The sequence below is a fragment of the Penicillium angulare genome (assembly GCF_028827245.1).
Source record: "Penicillium angulare strain IBT 27051 chromosome Unknown utg000007l_segment0_segment0, whole genome shotgun sequence".
Classification (NCBI taxonomy): Eukaryota; Fungi; Ascomycota; class Eurotiomycetes; order Eurotiales; family Aspergillaceae; genus Penicillium; species Penicillium angulare.
Genome location: NW_026623166.1, coordinates 2,149,843 through 2,166,589, shown reverse-complemented (window position 1 = coordinate 2,166,589; position 16,747 = coordinate 2,149,843). Strand labels below are relative to the sequence as shown.

The following is a 16,747-nucleotide window of genomic DNA, read 5'->3' as shown; positions in this document are numbered from 1 at the left end:
GTCAATATACTCTGATTATGGCATTACTATCATAAAGCCATGGCATATCAACTTAGTGAATAAGTGTCTCCAATTCTCATATTTTTGAAGGACGCACTTTTGTGGTTTTCGTAGAGTAGTGCATGCCCGGCACCCGCTACTTGAGGAGCGGTCCTTTTTGCTGGAACGGCCGAAATGTAATGGAAAGCGATTCCTTGGACGCCGTAGAGATTTTTCGGGGGTCGCACAAAATTGAGCAATCTCTCATTCACCATCATTTTCTGAGGGCTTCCAGCTTCCTCGCTGATCATTCACTGTCGTTCACTCAACGTTGAGGCACCAGAGTGGATATGGTGACCCCACCTCGACCCACGGGCCGCACCGGTGTGGATCCAAGGTACCCGGTGTTGGCTCAACTTGACGACCATGCACTGTTATGGTCTTGCCAATTTGGGCTGCCCAAGGTTCGCATTCTGCTTGAGGGGGGATGGCAACTTCTACATTTCCTCCTGGGCGTGTATCCTGTGTTGTGTTCACACCTCGTCCGCTCATACAAAGGTGGTAGAAGCGGGGCGAGCAAATGCATTTTGTTTGCAGGTATTTATTTTTCCGCTAGTTAATGGGTCAGAGAAAGCCAGGACAGTAGTCAAGTCAGTAATCAAAAGGAGGCCTTTTCAGCGCTCGCCTCAACTTTCACTTTTCAACAGGTATCTGCCATTCCAAATATTGTTGATCAAGCACCTGTTTTCTCATCGCCGTTGAGTCAACTGATTCGCGAGTGAATAAAGTTTACGACCTCGTTTTCTACATCCCCAATCAGCCTTACCCGGACTAGAAATCTACCTCAACGATTCCTCCTTGACAACTATTTGTCATTTCGCATATTCCTGGGACGTTTCATGTTTGCTCATCGCTGTTGATTCAACTGAATCCGCTGGTGAATAAACTCCGGTTTCTCTATTAGCCACTGCTCCACTTTCTTGGTGGCATTACCTGGCCGCACTCTACCTGAATCTTAATCCTTGCCAAGTTTTTGTCATTCGGTCTTTGCTGCTCCTGTTTGCTCACCACTGGTGAGTAGCCATGTTGCTTGAGCGCAGAAAACTGCTTGCTGGTATGCCGTTTTTCCTCTTGCCTAGAAATAATCAGAAAGTCTCACAATTTGCCACTCTTGATCCAAGCGAAAGACGAGGCACTCCGCCCTGGAGGGTATAAATATGCTCCCACCCGTCTTGCTTGACTTTCCTCTTGCATCTCTCCTCGCACATATCATTTGCGAAGATTGACTTTGATCATCTCCTTTTGTCTATGCTTGTAAGTATACCCAGTCATCAGCTTAAGACTATCTATCTCTCACTGATAACACTCTTCCTCAAAGCCCGATATACAAAGACTTCAATACGTGAGTACCACCCTTCCTTAGTTAAAGCTTACTTTAACACCGTTTATTCCTCGGTTCCGCTAGACTTCCAATCTGTCCACCGGGGCAGCAAAATCTCTACCAAGGTGAGGTGTCAAATTGCTTTGATCTATGGAAGCTGTACTATGTCCTATCTAACGATCTCATAGTAGAGCTTCTCGAACGGTCTGTGTACAGTTCAGATCTGAACCCATTCTATGACAACCATGACAGGCTCTTACCCCCGATATATTACGGTGGAGCCTATTTATATAGTAGGCCCAATAACAACTCCATGAGGTCAATAGCTGATCAAACGTACTTATATCACAGGAACCTCCTACAGAATGGTGAATGAATTGATACATCACGAATACCGGCGAACGCTGAGTGTGATCCGTGTCCCCCGACCTTTGATTGAGTCTATGTACATAGAGCTGACTTCCTTCCTGTGGCAGACATCTTCACGGCCCCCTCCCCCAAGTCCCGGCATGGGCTATCCCAGATGCTGGATGGCTCATGGAGCTTCCTACCCTCTCGAGATTTGACTCGATAGCAATGGACCAGTCGTCCGATAGAGCACCATCATGTACCCAAGACCAAAGCCGATTTCACCTCGAATACAAGAGACGATCTCCAAATTGAAGCGTCTCTAGCATTGCGCTTTCGTCGCCTCGCCGACAGATACCGTAAAGAAGAAGCAGCTCGTCAACTTTATCAGCGATGAGGATGTGCCGCCATCAGGTACGTATCTCATCTCAGAAGATATCGCTCGTTTCCACCCAGCTCTTTGCGCTGCCTTCTCTATATTTACCCCCGCTTAGGTAGCTCGGACCTTCAAGGTATAGAATGTGGGTGAGTTATGGCACTTCTCAAACAATTCGAATGACAGATCATTGATCCGTCATAGAGGCTTTTGATACACCGGCAGTAAGCCAGTGTATACGCAATACATGGCGCGTGACGCTAAAACCAAAGAAATGCCCAGAGCCGCTGTAAGCTATATCGATGGCTTCAAGGTCGCCCACCCACACCCCATCTGACATGGCTCTCCCAGGACGCACGACCATTCATCAGGCTTCGCTCAGCCCTTGCTGATTGTGTCGTGGTCCAAGTAATTGAATGGTGAAACTGCCAGCCCCCATCCACCCTATTGACTCCAACACGGCGTATTGGCTAACCTCGCGATATTGCTCCTCGATGAAGCAAAATCATGGTCAGTTCTATCCCAATCATATTTTCCATGCATATTGGGAGGGCGTTCAGCTGACAAAAGCAAACTTCGTACACTCAATGGGCATAGACCCCGCAACCACGAAAACCAACCTTCATATCTCAAGCTACGGATTATCGATCATTTCAGAGCTCCGAGGACTGCGTCTAGTTATGCAGCCATGTTGAACGACTTTCTGGCTGGCAAGGGTTGCACTCACGTCTGTGTTCATATATATCGACTACTTTTGGCATTGACAAGAGTATTCCCGCCCATGCTGATCTATCCTTATTCCTGCTCTCTGGGTGCTAATATTGCCTGTAGTGCGACTGGTTACCGACGCGCTCCCCACACACCCACTGCATGCGCGTATCAGCTGAACATCCCCTTCGACACCTGCTCTGAACACTAAGCCCCCATCGCACTACGAGTCTACTATAAGAAGCGCATTACCCACATTACCCAACAGGTGGCTTTTTATCGCGTCCGCTCCCCGCATTTACATTCGTATGGCTGAATATCGTTCCAGCAGACCTCTCACATCGATCGAAAGATTTATTACCTGACCCCCGCTCATTGGTAATGCCGTCATCTCTAATCAACAGCTTGGTGTTGAGCAAGCATTCGACACGAGGGCGGCCGGAGCACAGGCTCTGGAGGTTAACAGTGGACGGCTAACGTGGCCTCCTGTCTCACCTCACCCAAGTCGACACCTACCGAAATGAACAGTTTATGACAAGACCTGCTGTTGGATCCGCATTATGCATTCCGATGGCGGATCTCCATTGTCATTAGACAAGGCCACTTTGCATCAGCGTCTTCCGCCTTGGTCATCTGTAAAGGTGCTGAAGGGACGTGCTCTTGTCACGCTGTGAGCTAAGCCTGTTCAACGTGGGCCTCACATTTATCTAGAGGCAGAGCTATTCAAGAGTACTACTTATAGGCCTATGGTGGCCATCTCGCTGTCGGCATGGCCACTTATGATGCGTCTGCGGTACGATTGATTGTCGGTTGGAAGGGGTGATACCCGATCATACATACTCCGAGAGGATCAAGTTGATTGAAACTTGACTCTACATATGGAGATCTGAGGAGCCAATTCCAATGATGCGGCTCTGTTCCAGCACCGGCATCAAATCGCGACATCGTGTGCACGTGGCTGTGCGGGCTTTCTGATGGGCCGAATTACGAAGCAACTTCAAACATGAAGAGAGTGCCAACCTTTCCAGTGCCTTGTGAATGTTCAGGACGGCATACGCCGACGGAAGCAGACTTGGGTCGCTGTTTTTAAATGGTCCGACGCGTCGCTGACTACTTGCCGCAGCTAACTTCGCGTGACGTCATTTCCCAAACACTTCTCCGCTGGGCTTCTTCGCGATGAGTTCATCTCACAAGTGAGCATCGATACACGAGCGTTGAATTTCCACGAAAATTGGATCGTTCTACTTTGCGCTTTTCCAACGGCTGATTCTTCTTTATATTCTCTTCTCGCTGGGGCTACACCAGCTCACGCTCTTGACAATCCAACCGTCTGTGAGCGGGAAACCGTGTCGGACAAATAGAAAGGAGGCCAGCAGGGAGCTCCAATGGTCCGAATAGTGCTCTATGGATGGCAAATTAGGCTTTACACACCCAAGCTAATTGTGCAATCAGACTTGCAACCAATCTTGAGAGCGCTGCGTTGACAGGGATGCGACGTTCAACAGTGAGATAAGCAGCAAGGTCAACCGAAAATTTGACTTCATGAGGGGGCTTCCATACATTACAGGGGCATATTACGGCAGCATAGCCTTGTGGGCGCTCACCGCGTCCCCGAAGCTAAAGGCCAACTAGTCCGACTTGAATCGGAGTAGCTCCCAATCACAGCTTCGCCCTGATAGGGCTTTGGTGGTGTGGTATTTGAATGAAGCTACTCGCTCATCGTCGAGGGACAAGAGGGATTAGGCTCTACCAGATACACATCCACTATCGCGAATCATAATCGTTGGCACGAACACTGCCGAGTAGGCTCAAGTGGGATATTCCGAGGTTGCTTCCATGAATGGTATTGACCGCGACCTCAAAGCTTGAAGTCACGGATTTGACACTAGAGACTTCTCTAACGGAAGCTGTCTGACCATGCTGAGTGCCTGTATCAGTCAGATATTACTTGTTTACTATACTTCAAAATGACCTCGGTGGTGGTTTCACTGCGGCAAATATCGCTCGGAGGAGAGGCCAGGCAAGAAAGTGGCTTTTCTACTCATGGCGGGTGATTCTACTATGAGGGATGCATGATTTTCCCAGGCAGGTCTACAGAGGGACCTATTGCCAGATATTTAGTCCCATTCTGGCGTGTTTGCGAGATGTCCTTGTGGCCAGACGGCTCTCAGTGCATGTTATGTCACAACAAGAGGTTATTGGGGAAATCGCCTGCCCTTTCCTAAGGTTAAAATGGAACATCTTTCGGTCTATTTGCCATCATCGAACACTAGATCTTCCGTACGACGCCACCTTTCGCCGTCTGGTTTCTGATCAAGATCATTCAAGCCGACAAGGCTAGCCTCAAGCGCCGGGAACAAGGGTTTATTTGACGGAAGGCAGCCTATTTGTCGCGACGGGATACAACTCGATGGGGGAAGTGTCATCGAAAGTCGGCATGTATTGCTCTATTCATCGGTACACCTAAAGCACGTCGGAGGCTCACCGCGGTTATTTCGCTAGCTCAAGAACGGATGACTCAATCACCTCAACGATACGACTCAAGTGTTTCCCAATCCAGCAAGAGGACAAAAGCAGATGTGCGAGACTGACCGAAGCACCACAAACATCGAGGCCCTCAACAATGATCGAAAAAATTTGATCTTGTGCCCTCCGCTTCAACTCGAAGCCCCTGGTCGATTTCCGGTCCTTTCTTTTATCCAAGATCAATTCTCCCTCTCAAAACCACCCGTTTGATTCCTTCGAAATCTCGGTGATCGACGGAGTGGTGGACGTGGGAATTGTATACAGACTGACATCAAATGCCGAGCTAATAGCCTCACTACTCTAGACAGCCAAGAAAGCCTAAGTTGTCTTTTCAACTCACCCATGGTAAGCTGCCAGTGAGTGTCTCAGAGGATCAACTATCGAAACACAAGCAGTGATTGCCAGCGACCAAGATGCAAAGACCAGCCCACGATCAGGGACCAAGGGCATATAGACATATATGACTTCGAACTAGAATATCATCTATTGGGCAAATGCAATGGGCAGACATTATGCTGTCTCACAGTTGTCACATGGTGAAGCATGTAGAACCACTACAGAGCGGCAATACATCGCTGCGATGGTCATTAGTATTGAAAATTCTCATTTATTCCCCTTCGTCTTGACTGCGGATACCAAATAACCAATTCTGACTGAGCCCAGATCCGAAACACTGCGTTGTATGTCGAGAGGAGGTGCATGGAATCCTCGAGGCCATTGTCAACGAAAGAGACGTGTCAAATGTGGTGCTGTCGTCTCAGCCTTCTCAGTCTGGTTATATGCACTCGCTCCGGCGAGCAAGTCAGGCCAGCAGCCCTATCCTGTGGGTCCAATCCTTTCTCCAAGCGACTCAGCCATTGGAAAAAGGTTGAGCAACACAATAAACCTACTAGGAACGGATTCCATGGGTCTCATACCCCTGTGATCCACTCTATATGGCGTGATGCTATCACTCCGTCGAATGAGGTTGTGCGACCGGAGTATGCCGTGACTTTTGAGATTGTCCTTTTGCGAAAATCGGCTTATGCAAGTCGACTTTCCGTGCTGGAAGCAATTCACCGTGTGCTTACTCCTTGGAGAAGGATCAGATCAGTAAGCTGTCAATTCAGTTGAAAAGTGCTCGTGGTATGTCCCCGCCGCACATTCAATTCTTCATAGAAGGCGCTAACACGGCGAGGGCAAGTGAAAGGCAGAGGATGTCAAACACTAGTCCAGATGCGGAATATCTTGATCAGCCCAAATGTTCGCTGGACTTCGTAGGACTGATAAGGCCTCTTCGTGGCTTTACGGTGGTGCTAACAACTAGCCGAGGTTGCGGGTGGTAAATATGCATCACGCGTTGACGCGTTGCCCCGCCATTCTTCTCCTACCGACCACCGCTTTTGACGCCTGGATATCTGAAGTCGGCCTTCTGGAATGCGATATTTCGTCTAACTGTCGCAATACACGCTCTTTTCACGACGGGCCGGGGATGCCTGCGCCACGTGTGCACAACTGCTGATGAGTTGGTATTACATCACTTCTCCAGAAAAATCGACCTCGCCCATTAGGAGGATGTCCATCGCCCATGCCCATATTTGATTCATTTTCCAAGCGCCCTCGAGCCGGGGGGTGGGGTCCCCCAGAGACCCCCTTTATGGGGGTCGACGAGGCAATTTCCAATTGCCGGGGGTGCCCCCCATAGGCGACGGGCAAGACGCCCACATTACTGCGGTCCCGTACTACCACTGCATACCATTACATCTAGTATCCAGCGATCATCAATTTGCGCAGCGCATAGAATTCAAGAGCATACGCCCTTCAGCTACAGATTTGTCGACCAGTCGCCTTCCCGTACTGGTGGCTGGTCAATAGACAACAGTAGCCTTTGGCCTCAGCCATGCAGCCAAGTTAATTCAGACACTTCACATCACCTATCAAGCTCTCAACAATGAATGCTCCACTTCGGAATCAGCAACGCAATTTCCTCTTGTGCCTCTGAAAGATTCTTGGTTATCAATGTTCAAATCCTGGGGATGATGCGACCTTGACAGCGATGGGTCAGCGAGCGGAAGACTAAGGCCCTTCCTCGATCATCTGCTTGCACACAGCTAGGATCGATACCGGCGTCTACACGTCACAAGTCTTTGATATCGTACCGAGAAGTTAGAGTGGAGCCCCGACATCCCTTCGAATAGTCGGGTACAAGAAGACGACGGAACCGGGGATAGAGACTAGGTCCTAGGGCATCTTCAGGATGATAGAATGCTTAGGCTCAGTCTCCAACTTCCCATATATTGAATGAAATCGCTCGGGCACAACAATAAGGATGGCTACAGGACAGACTGAAAAGCTGATATGCGACTTGGCTTCAGGTGCCTTGATGAGTAGGAGGTTGAGGAACAGGGCGCCAATGTGACTGCTGGACGCGTGATAGATGCTCCGCGTAGAAGCATGAGAGATGAGGACAAATCGAGAATGACCGGCGAATCTTGCCCGTCGCCTTGGGGGGCACCCCCGGCAATTGGAAATTGCCTCGTCGACCCCCGTAAAGGGGGCCTCTGGGGGACCCCGCCCCCCGGCTTGAGGGCGCTCAAGGAATGAACCAAACATTCGCATTGAGTACATGCATCATCGTAACGAGAATGGGCCTAATCAAACCGAGGAACTTATCCCCACAAGTTTAATCCGTTGCCATCTCGTTCTACTTGGGATGCGCAAGGAACTACCCGAAGACTTTAAAACAGACCAGGTTGAACACCACTGGGGATCACCGTTCGAAAAGGTGCGAGTAATAATCTAGGTTCACGTTCGAGACAATGAAGGGCTCTGTCTCTCATGCTATGGAATAGCAAGGGAGCACCCGGAGACAATTTCTGGCTTGATAGGTAGCTTCACATGCAGCGAGGACGACGTCCTGATGTAATCGAGAGTGAAAAGTCCTGCTACAGTTGTTCTCTTGGATGAATTCATTGTCGCTGCTTTGAAGCAAGGCCCCTGACCTCTACATTGTTGGCGTTACTGACTTTCACGTGTCTGTTCAGATACTTTTTCTGGATACAAGCGGGAGGCTTTCCGAGGTGAAAGTTCTCTCAGTCAGAGTGATGTGGTATTATGCTGACAATGCAGATACTGCGCATGACGACTGCAGCCCATCTCCAGTGACTCAAGACGAACTCGATTGCTTGAAAGTTGCATCAAGCTGTCACCAAAGCCAGGCCATTATCATCTCTAAGTTAAGATAATGGCGGTGCCTATATGCCCTTTCAATTCGCCGAGTACGAAATGTCAAATGTAAGCAAAGAGATTTCCATCAGCAAATCTATATTGCTTTCAGATGGAGAATTTTGCTTTTCACCCAAATAAAACATGACACGAGTCTTTTTGATACTTATTAAAAATGAGCTTCCACCGTGCAGTTTAAATTGGATGCACGAGCCTAGCCTTAATATCCCAGAAGTACCAGAGAATTGCTCGAGAGACAGCGAAGTTTCAGTTATTGAAACAGAGGACTCTTTGTACGGTAGCCCTCGGTTCTATCATAAGTCATATATCATATAAGTCGGATTAAAGAGGCAGTCAGAATGGTAATTACGAACCTCGGAATTCAATCCTAAAGGATTTGTCGTCAAAGGGGATTGGTTGAATTTTAGCCAATCCCCGCTCAAATATCCAGCTGCGTTTGTCGAATATTGTCCGACAGGAGGAATTTCCATCATATGACCAGTTTGCAGACAGGCATAACGTACTTTGCGCGGGATCCGGTCCTCGAACCCGGGGCTTCGTGAGAATCTGAATCTGGGAGTCAAGAGATTGAATGTACTGCCTTGTCACAGTCATTAATTGGCAGTGGTGGGCCTCCGGTATACCTTCTAACCAATCCGGCAGCACCCATCTCTCATTGAGCTTCCCGAACGTTCTCAAAAGCTGAAATTGATCATGAGTCTTGAAGAACAAATCGCATAAAAAGCACGGATCCTTGTTAGCACATATTACTCTAGGCTTCTTTGCGCATGGATTGATCTCATAGTAGAAAAGAAGTTTTATCTCCGCGTGAACTTTGATACCTGATCTGGTCCCGTTAATACGCTTCCGCAGAATAGCCTCTGCCTTGGTTTTAGGTCGCCCGAAACTCTGCAACACCTTGTTCGGGTGGGGTGTGGACATCAAATACTCGATAAATAGGAGAGCCGAGCCCGGTAGTGATGGAGCTTTCACTTCCTGAGGCAAGCCTATCTGAAATATGCCGACTCGAATTTTTTGAAAAACGGAGCGTTTCCTTTTCACGGCAGAAACAAGCTTGATACTTGCTTTGTAATATCCAACACTTAAACTATTAGCCAAAGAGACGTATAACTAGAATCAGAGTATTCGCTACGGACAATAGGTATTAAACATTATCGAAAACCCAATTTTTCTTATTCCTGTTGACCTCCTAGGGATAGTGATAAGACCGAGTCGCCTATTTTCGTCTGCTATAATATAATGAAGCAAATGTAATTGAATATACAATATATGGAAGAACCTCCATTGTAGAGTACGCCAAGGCAGAAATTTGCCCGGTTCCGCCGTAGTGATCAGAAGAACTCATATGGGCGTAGAATTAAGCATGTTAAAGAGAAGGGCCACGTCAGCACTTCAGGCACGTGCAGGGTGTTCAGGTGCAAAATAGTGGTGTTCAGGGCATTCAGGTGAAGAGAACCGGGTTGGCACGGTGACTCAGGTCAATTCCCAGGAACACCTCAATCCGGGCTAAACCCAGACCACACATTACATACAGCAACCAGCCAGTCACGTACAGCCAGCTCCAAGCACGCCTTCGCCCTTATAATCTTATCTACTGATTCCAGCCATCAGGAACTTATCGCTTCCAATCCTTCATCCTGTTTCTAACTTAGCCAGGACTTTTTCCGAGGCAGACTTGCAGATCCGCCTCGCAGTCGTTTCGGAGGGAATAGAGTTATTTATTTAGATTTGCACTGCCCACATCCATTCTCCATATCTTGAAGTTCTTCTACAATCATCAGTGTTCCGCTCTTCAATTGAACATTTTGAAATGATCTCATTAGAGTCGCTGCCGCCCGAGATTATATCGATAATAATTATTTATCTCGATCTTCCTGCTCTTCTATCTCTTTGTCTAGTCTCCCAACCCTTCCGACTTTGCACACAACCCCATCTGTTCAGAGAATTCCAAGGAAGTCTCGAGCCACAGGAAACTTTGACTCGGCTGCAATCATTTGGAACTGCTCTCAAGAACCAGCCATCTCTTTATCATGCGATTTATACCATCGATATCTCCGATTTCGTTGCAGAAAGCCCAAGGAGGGCCGAAGCTGCACGTCAGCTAGGGTCGATACTCAAAAAAGCCTCAAATATTCGCAATATAAGGCTTGAAAATAGTCGCTTAGACGACAAATCTGTCCGCAAACTTTTAATGAGCTGCCCATATCTGCAAACTTTTGAATATATCCGACCTATCTCTTCGCTGCTTGTGTCTAGGAAACTTCAGAAAAGGATTCCTTTTGATCCGGCTCAGATCACCCGGGCTCTTCATCCATGCAGAGACAGTCTCCAATTACTCGCTTTAGGCTCTCCTTGCCAATATGACTCTCTCAATCATGACGCCAATACCGACGCTGACCCTGATCAGTACCTTGGTCCACTTACTAACTTCTCCTGTCTAAGGGAACTCTGGGTGAACCAATGTATATTATCTAGCGACGCTTCACTACCTGAATCCCTTAAGGTCTTAAAGCTTAATTTACGAGAGCCTCTTAGATGGGATCTTCTTAGCCACTTGGCTCTTCTAAGTCACAAATTATCATCACTGAAATCTATTGCTTTGCTGTACGATGGTGGTGATACTCTGTATGATTATGATTTCAGGGGAGTTGGATTCCACGAAAGAGTGGTTCTAAAATGTCAAGGTGATTGGACGATTCATTACAACAGGCCGTTTAGCCGAATTTGCCAACAGAATTCTCTATGCTAGCCGGAGTAAATGAAAGAGGTTTGGGTGAGATGTTTCTTAGGGTTTTAAACGATCTATGTTTTTTTCCCTTGTACATAAGAATAAATAAAGAAGCTTATCATTGATATCTAGTATTTGTCAGAGCGGAAACAATCCATGAGGCAGTACGGGCCTCGATACGTTTTGCCATCGCGACGGGCCGATTCGAGGCTACTTGAACATATCGGCCAACATAACTACCCACCCTCTTCTTCCAACCCTACTCACCCACCACCTCGTGCCACAGATGGCAGACGCGCCTCAACTGGCGAAGATAGGATGTTGAAAACTTGGAGAAGCGCCTTCAAGCCAGCCTACTAACCCATTCACTAACCCACGAGAAACTCGCTGCGACACTGCTTTTTGGAATTGTCGTATGTTATACGGCATTATGTATGGGCTTTCAGGAGACACAGCATACACACATGGACATGTACAGTAGACCAATGATAGTTGCCCTTTCGGCCCAGCCGCCGGGCGTTAATGAATTGTTTGTTTGTTTGTTTGTATTATAGCAAGAGACTCGGCTGTAAGAGACGGTACATGGCAGGTAGATCGGATAGAACATCCGACTGTAGCTAAAAGGGCAAGATGGGGATGACCACAAGGAGCCAGCAGATGGGGATGAGAGCCTGACGAGGTTTAAGATTTCGCGAGATTTTACAGTGGCAGAATATTACAGGCGTGCCAACCTATGACATTCTATCCATTTGGTCTACGCATTCTCTCCTCATCATAATGCTGTGATATGCACATTACGGAAGCCGCCACTGCCTTCGGCCCCATACAATCCAGCTGCACCACGTAGCAATCCACCATCAGTGGCGTTTAGTGTGGTCTTCTTTCCTCCGCTGCCAGTCAAAGTAGCCACGAGCTTATTAGATGTCGCAGAAAGAGACAGGTGGTATTCTTGATTTGCTTCAACTCCACCAGAAATAGGAACTGAACGCAGTGTTGTTGTCTTCTGCTCTGCCACTTGGTATAGGTTCAGAGTTCCACGATTACTGTCAATGGCAGCGGTATATCTTGTGAAATGATTAGGAGCAGTTGCCGAGTTGGAGGCTCGTAGCAGGAGGCCTATAACACCAGATTTGCTCTGATAATAGCATCTGCACTGATTTGGTAATCAGTCCATCCAGAAGAGCCTGTGAGAGCGAGGGTTGCTGGCTCAGTAAAGGGTTCGAAATTGAATTGATCACCCGAGATAGACCAAGTTCCGTTGAATTGAATCCATCCAGCATCCTGAGAAACTGAGAAGTTGGATGTGTATGGCAAGATTCCAATGGAAGATGCACCTGTACTCTCAATGCACTCTCCTTCCTTAATTTGCCTTTTCACTGTAAAGAGAATACTGCTATTCGATAGTGCTAGCAAATTTGGGCTGTAATTGACATTCTTACAGCTGCCATCGCCTGCCGGACTGTAAAAAGGAGCTGAAGCCCAGTGCCAATCACCTCTGCCTCTGTTCGTATTAATGTGGACGATTTTCCCATCTTCGGGCACAAAGGGGGCCTTGGGCCCAATCGCCGAGGGGAACACTTTGTATTGCCGCTTGCTTCCGCTGGAAACAATCAGCTGCTTCCCTACAGAATCCCAAATGGAATAAGGGCTTCCGTCGGCCTGAACATGATCGGGCGTGGTCACAGCGGAACCATTATCCTTCGGATTCCATGTCACGCCATCTGTAGAAACTTTTCCGTTAACTGCGCAGGGATGGCCTGGGTATGTGTGGATATCACACCACTCATAGCTCATGAAATATTCTCCATTGTCCATTTTCGCGACGCTGGCCATGCCAGGACGGGATGCTTGGTTATCGTCGGCGACATCCAGAGTAAAATCACCCCAACTGACACCACCATCCTCAGAAGTGACATGTGCAATCATCTGAGAATGATGAGTGTAGTTGCGCTCGTCCGAAAACACGGCGACAAGTCGGTCCTTGCTGTCCATGAACACAAAAGGTTCCCAGATACCCGCGCGCGTCCATTTGCCCGTAGCGGGATCCGTAACATTGGCATACGCAGACTGCCACTTCCCTGTAGATTTCCACGACTCGCCATGATTCGTTGAGTGCCAGGAATGAAATTCGGTGGCATTATCATTGTATAAGTTCCCAACCAGTAGAATAGTGCCTTCAGGGTATATGCCGAGCTGCTTGGGAAACTCAAAAAGGGAGGGCTGCCAGAAATGCTTATTCGGGGCACCCTCAGGGGCGAGAACCGTTGCTAACGGATGCCATGATGTCCCAGAGTCATTGCTCTGTCGAATGATGAAGCTACTCGGGTTGCTGTTGTTGGAGTGCTCAAAAGTGGCAATGAGTCTGCCGTTAGAGTCGCCTGCGTGCGAAAGTTGTATGACACGATTATAACCATCAACTTCATTGGGGTATTGCCAATGATAAAGTGTATCGTAGACTGCCAATGTGGTATTAGCAAAACATATAGCCACTAGAAAAAGGGTGCGGGCAATGCCGCGGTTTGAACTAAACATTGTTTTGCTAACCGTGTTACAGGATATCAACAACTTGAATATGCTAACCTTTACGGATTGTTCACCATTTATATCTATTTTGAGTGGCTTGCTGATCATTTTAGCCAAGCACGTTAGGCGTTCCGCCGTCTGCCTATTCTGGTGAAGATCGACATGAGAGATTTCACGGTAAATGCTCTTGAGGTGAAAAGGGGGCCTTTTTCATTGGCATTTGACTAAGCATCTCACTCGGGGTAAAAGATACCGTCACATTGAAAGGGGAAAATATCATAATCTAGAGCTCGTGTAGGAGTGAACATAAGACTTTTGACAAGAGAAAATTGGCCAATTAGTGGAAATGGTAGGGCTTTTCTCAGCTGATGATGACAATATTAGTCGAAATGGCCAATCGGATATGCTTTAATGACACCCGCTCCTGTTCGTCAGTGCGCATGCCTCCACGTTGCCCTGCAGCCTCGCTTGGCATGCAATAGAGCACAAATCACAAGTAATAGGAGTCACTTGCGGAGACATGGGGCTATCAGGCAACCAAGCGAGGAATTTACGTACATTGCTTGTCTTCCAAAAAGAGTTCAGGCGGCCATATCTGGCTTTCTTGTCACGAGCTAGTACACCTTGATCTAGTTCGGTGGCCCTAGTTGCTCCGTCCCTAGTCTTTGTCGATCTCAAATCACCACCATACACTTAACGGGTAAACACCCGATGGTCTGTGCTTATTTTGATGTCTGATCACCAGGCCAGCCGCACGATTCATAATACCGAGCTGAAGTAATTGCACATAGATATTCGCTTATCTCAATCTTCTCCGAGGAAAAATGACATTACCGGTTCAATGTCAAAGCTGAGGAGATATTGCTATATCGATTTGGTTGGTCACTTTCAGGTACTCCTTTCTCGACGTTGGAGTCGTGAATAGCATGTTAAGACGGATGTTTATGGAAATGCAAGTGCAAGACTGCGGTGTTTCAAAAAATTCATGTAGCACGAGAATGTAGTTGCATCCAGTAAATCTTTTTTCTTTTTTGCATCGACTCGTCCCAGGAGCAGCGAAAGAGGCTTTTTAAGGTAACAATCAAGAGAGAGCACGAGGTAGCAAAAGAAAACTGTTGTTTCTGCCTAACAAGTATTGCCATCACTAACCGCCTAACGAGGCTCGGAAGGACGTTCAAACGCGGGCTGCGCATTAGATTACAATCTCCCACGCCCTTCCACTGCTTACTGCATCTCGACATGGCTGGAATTCTGGGTAATCGGGCTATCTTCTGGTCCTTTATCGTCCTCGCCACAAGTGTTATTTACAGAACATACATACACAACTTCATCTTCCTCACACTGGGTATTGGACGTGAGATCCAACCAATCGAGGACTTCCCATGGACCTGTACACGCATCAGCCACTCCCTCTTGGAGGGCTGTGAAGACCTGTGGCTCGATGAACAGGACCGAAAGCTATACGCAGCATGCAACAACCTAAACTCCCGTAAAGGTTGGTCGCCTGGAGGTAGCCTTTACAACATCTCGGCGAGATCCCGCACGGATCACATCGCTGTTATCGATGTTGACCAACCTGGCTCAAATGGACTGTACGGTCTATGCCACCTCAATATCGGCGGATATCAGGATGATCTTGACTTGCATGGATTTGATGTCCGCAAGGTTGACGGTCGGCTTCGGTTCTGGTTAATCAACCACAGACCTCCCGTTGACCATGTCACTGGAGAATTCCTTGAGGCTCTAGTCGTCGGGGCAAATTCTACCGTTGAGATATTTGATCTGGATGAGACCTCGAACACGCTTGGTCATTTTAAGACTGTGGCCAGCGAGGCGATTCTCACGCCCAATGGCTTGGCAGTGGAAGAAGATGGCCTGGGATTCGTGGTCACAAACGACCACAACACCAAGACTGGAACTTTCCGTGGTCTGGAAATGCTATCTGGAGGCGGAAGTCTCGCATACTGTCGATCTGACACTGGTAAATGCCATATAGCTGCTGACAAGGGACTCTCCATACCTAATGGAATAGCCCACGACAAGAATGGCTACTATTACGTCGCTAACTCTGGGTCTGGCGACATCACCGTTCATAAACTCGTCAATAAAGAATTGATCATGGTTGAATCGATCAATACAGGGTACCCGATGGATAACTTGTGGCTTGATGCAGATGGCAACCTCATTGCAGCTGCATTCCCTGATACAATTGCCTTTGTGAAATCCAGTGTGGATCCTTACAATGTTTTTGCCCCTGCCACTGTGCTCATGATCAATGAAATTGCGGAGCAGTTGAAGACTTCTGGAAAGAATGTCAAAGTCACAAAATTGGCGGAGGATAGAGATGCCAATAGCCTTCCCAGCTCAACGGTCGCTGTACATGATATGAAGGGTCATAAACTGTTTTTGGCGGGTATATTTTCTCCGTTCATCACAATTTGTGAGCAACGTCCCAAATAGTTTATAGTCTATGTCGAAGGGATGAAAACGATATGGTAGATACATTTCAGAGACTTTCTTGAACATAGCTCTACAGGCAGAACAATCAATACGCTGGACTGATAGATGCAAGGAGGGGATATGAACATTCATTAAGTGTTTTCTCGGTGCTGGGTGACCCGTAGACAGATGGTACGAACTCAAAATCCAAATAGTAACCCGGCGAGGAAGCATACGAGGAAGTTTGGCCCCATAGATCCAGTCGGCAGAAACTGTTGGCATCATTATCAAAAAGAAAAAAGAAAAAATTAGATCTTTATTCCAATGCAGAAATCCCACCGAAGAGACTGGTAACATGGTATATCATGCACTGCTGGAAGAATTAGGGTAGTAATTCAATGTACATTGCAGTGCCTTTCGCGGAACGTTATCCATTCGTACTATGATTGCAAATATTTATTACAGCCTGAGTACTAGACTGTACAGTGATGCTCCATTTCAGACTATACTTATG

General features: G+C 47.6%; 2 protein-coding genes across 2 annotated transcripts; one reads left to right on the top strand and one right to left on the bottom strand.

Annotated features, from left to right (window-relative positions):
• Positions 1 to 12,043: 12,043 nt before the first annotated feature.
• N7478_010080 (sialidase family protein) lies at positions 12,044 to 13,803 on the bottom strand (the record flags this gene model as incomplete). Its single annotated transcript, XM_056926294.1, has 2 exons — positions 12,044 to 12,387; positions 12,510 to 13,803. The coding sequence occupies 2 exons, from the start codon at positions 13,801 to 13,803 to the stop codon at positions 12,044 to 12,046; spliced, it is 1,638 nt and encodes a 545-aa protein (XP_056775664.1).
• A 1,230-nt stretch (positions 13,804 to 15,033) lies between these two features.
• N7478_010079 (SMP-30/gluconolactonase/LRE family protein) lies at positions 15,034 to 16,254 on the top strand (the record flags this gene model as incomplete). Its single annotated transcript, XM_056926293.1, has 1 exon — positions 15,034 to 16,254. The coding sequence occupies one exon, from the start codon at positions 15,034 to 15,036 to the stop codon at positions 16,252 to 16,254; it is 1,221 nt and encodes a 406-aa protein (XP_056775663.1).
• Positions 16,255 to 16,747: the final 493 nt, after the last annotated feature.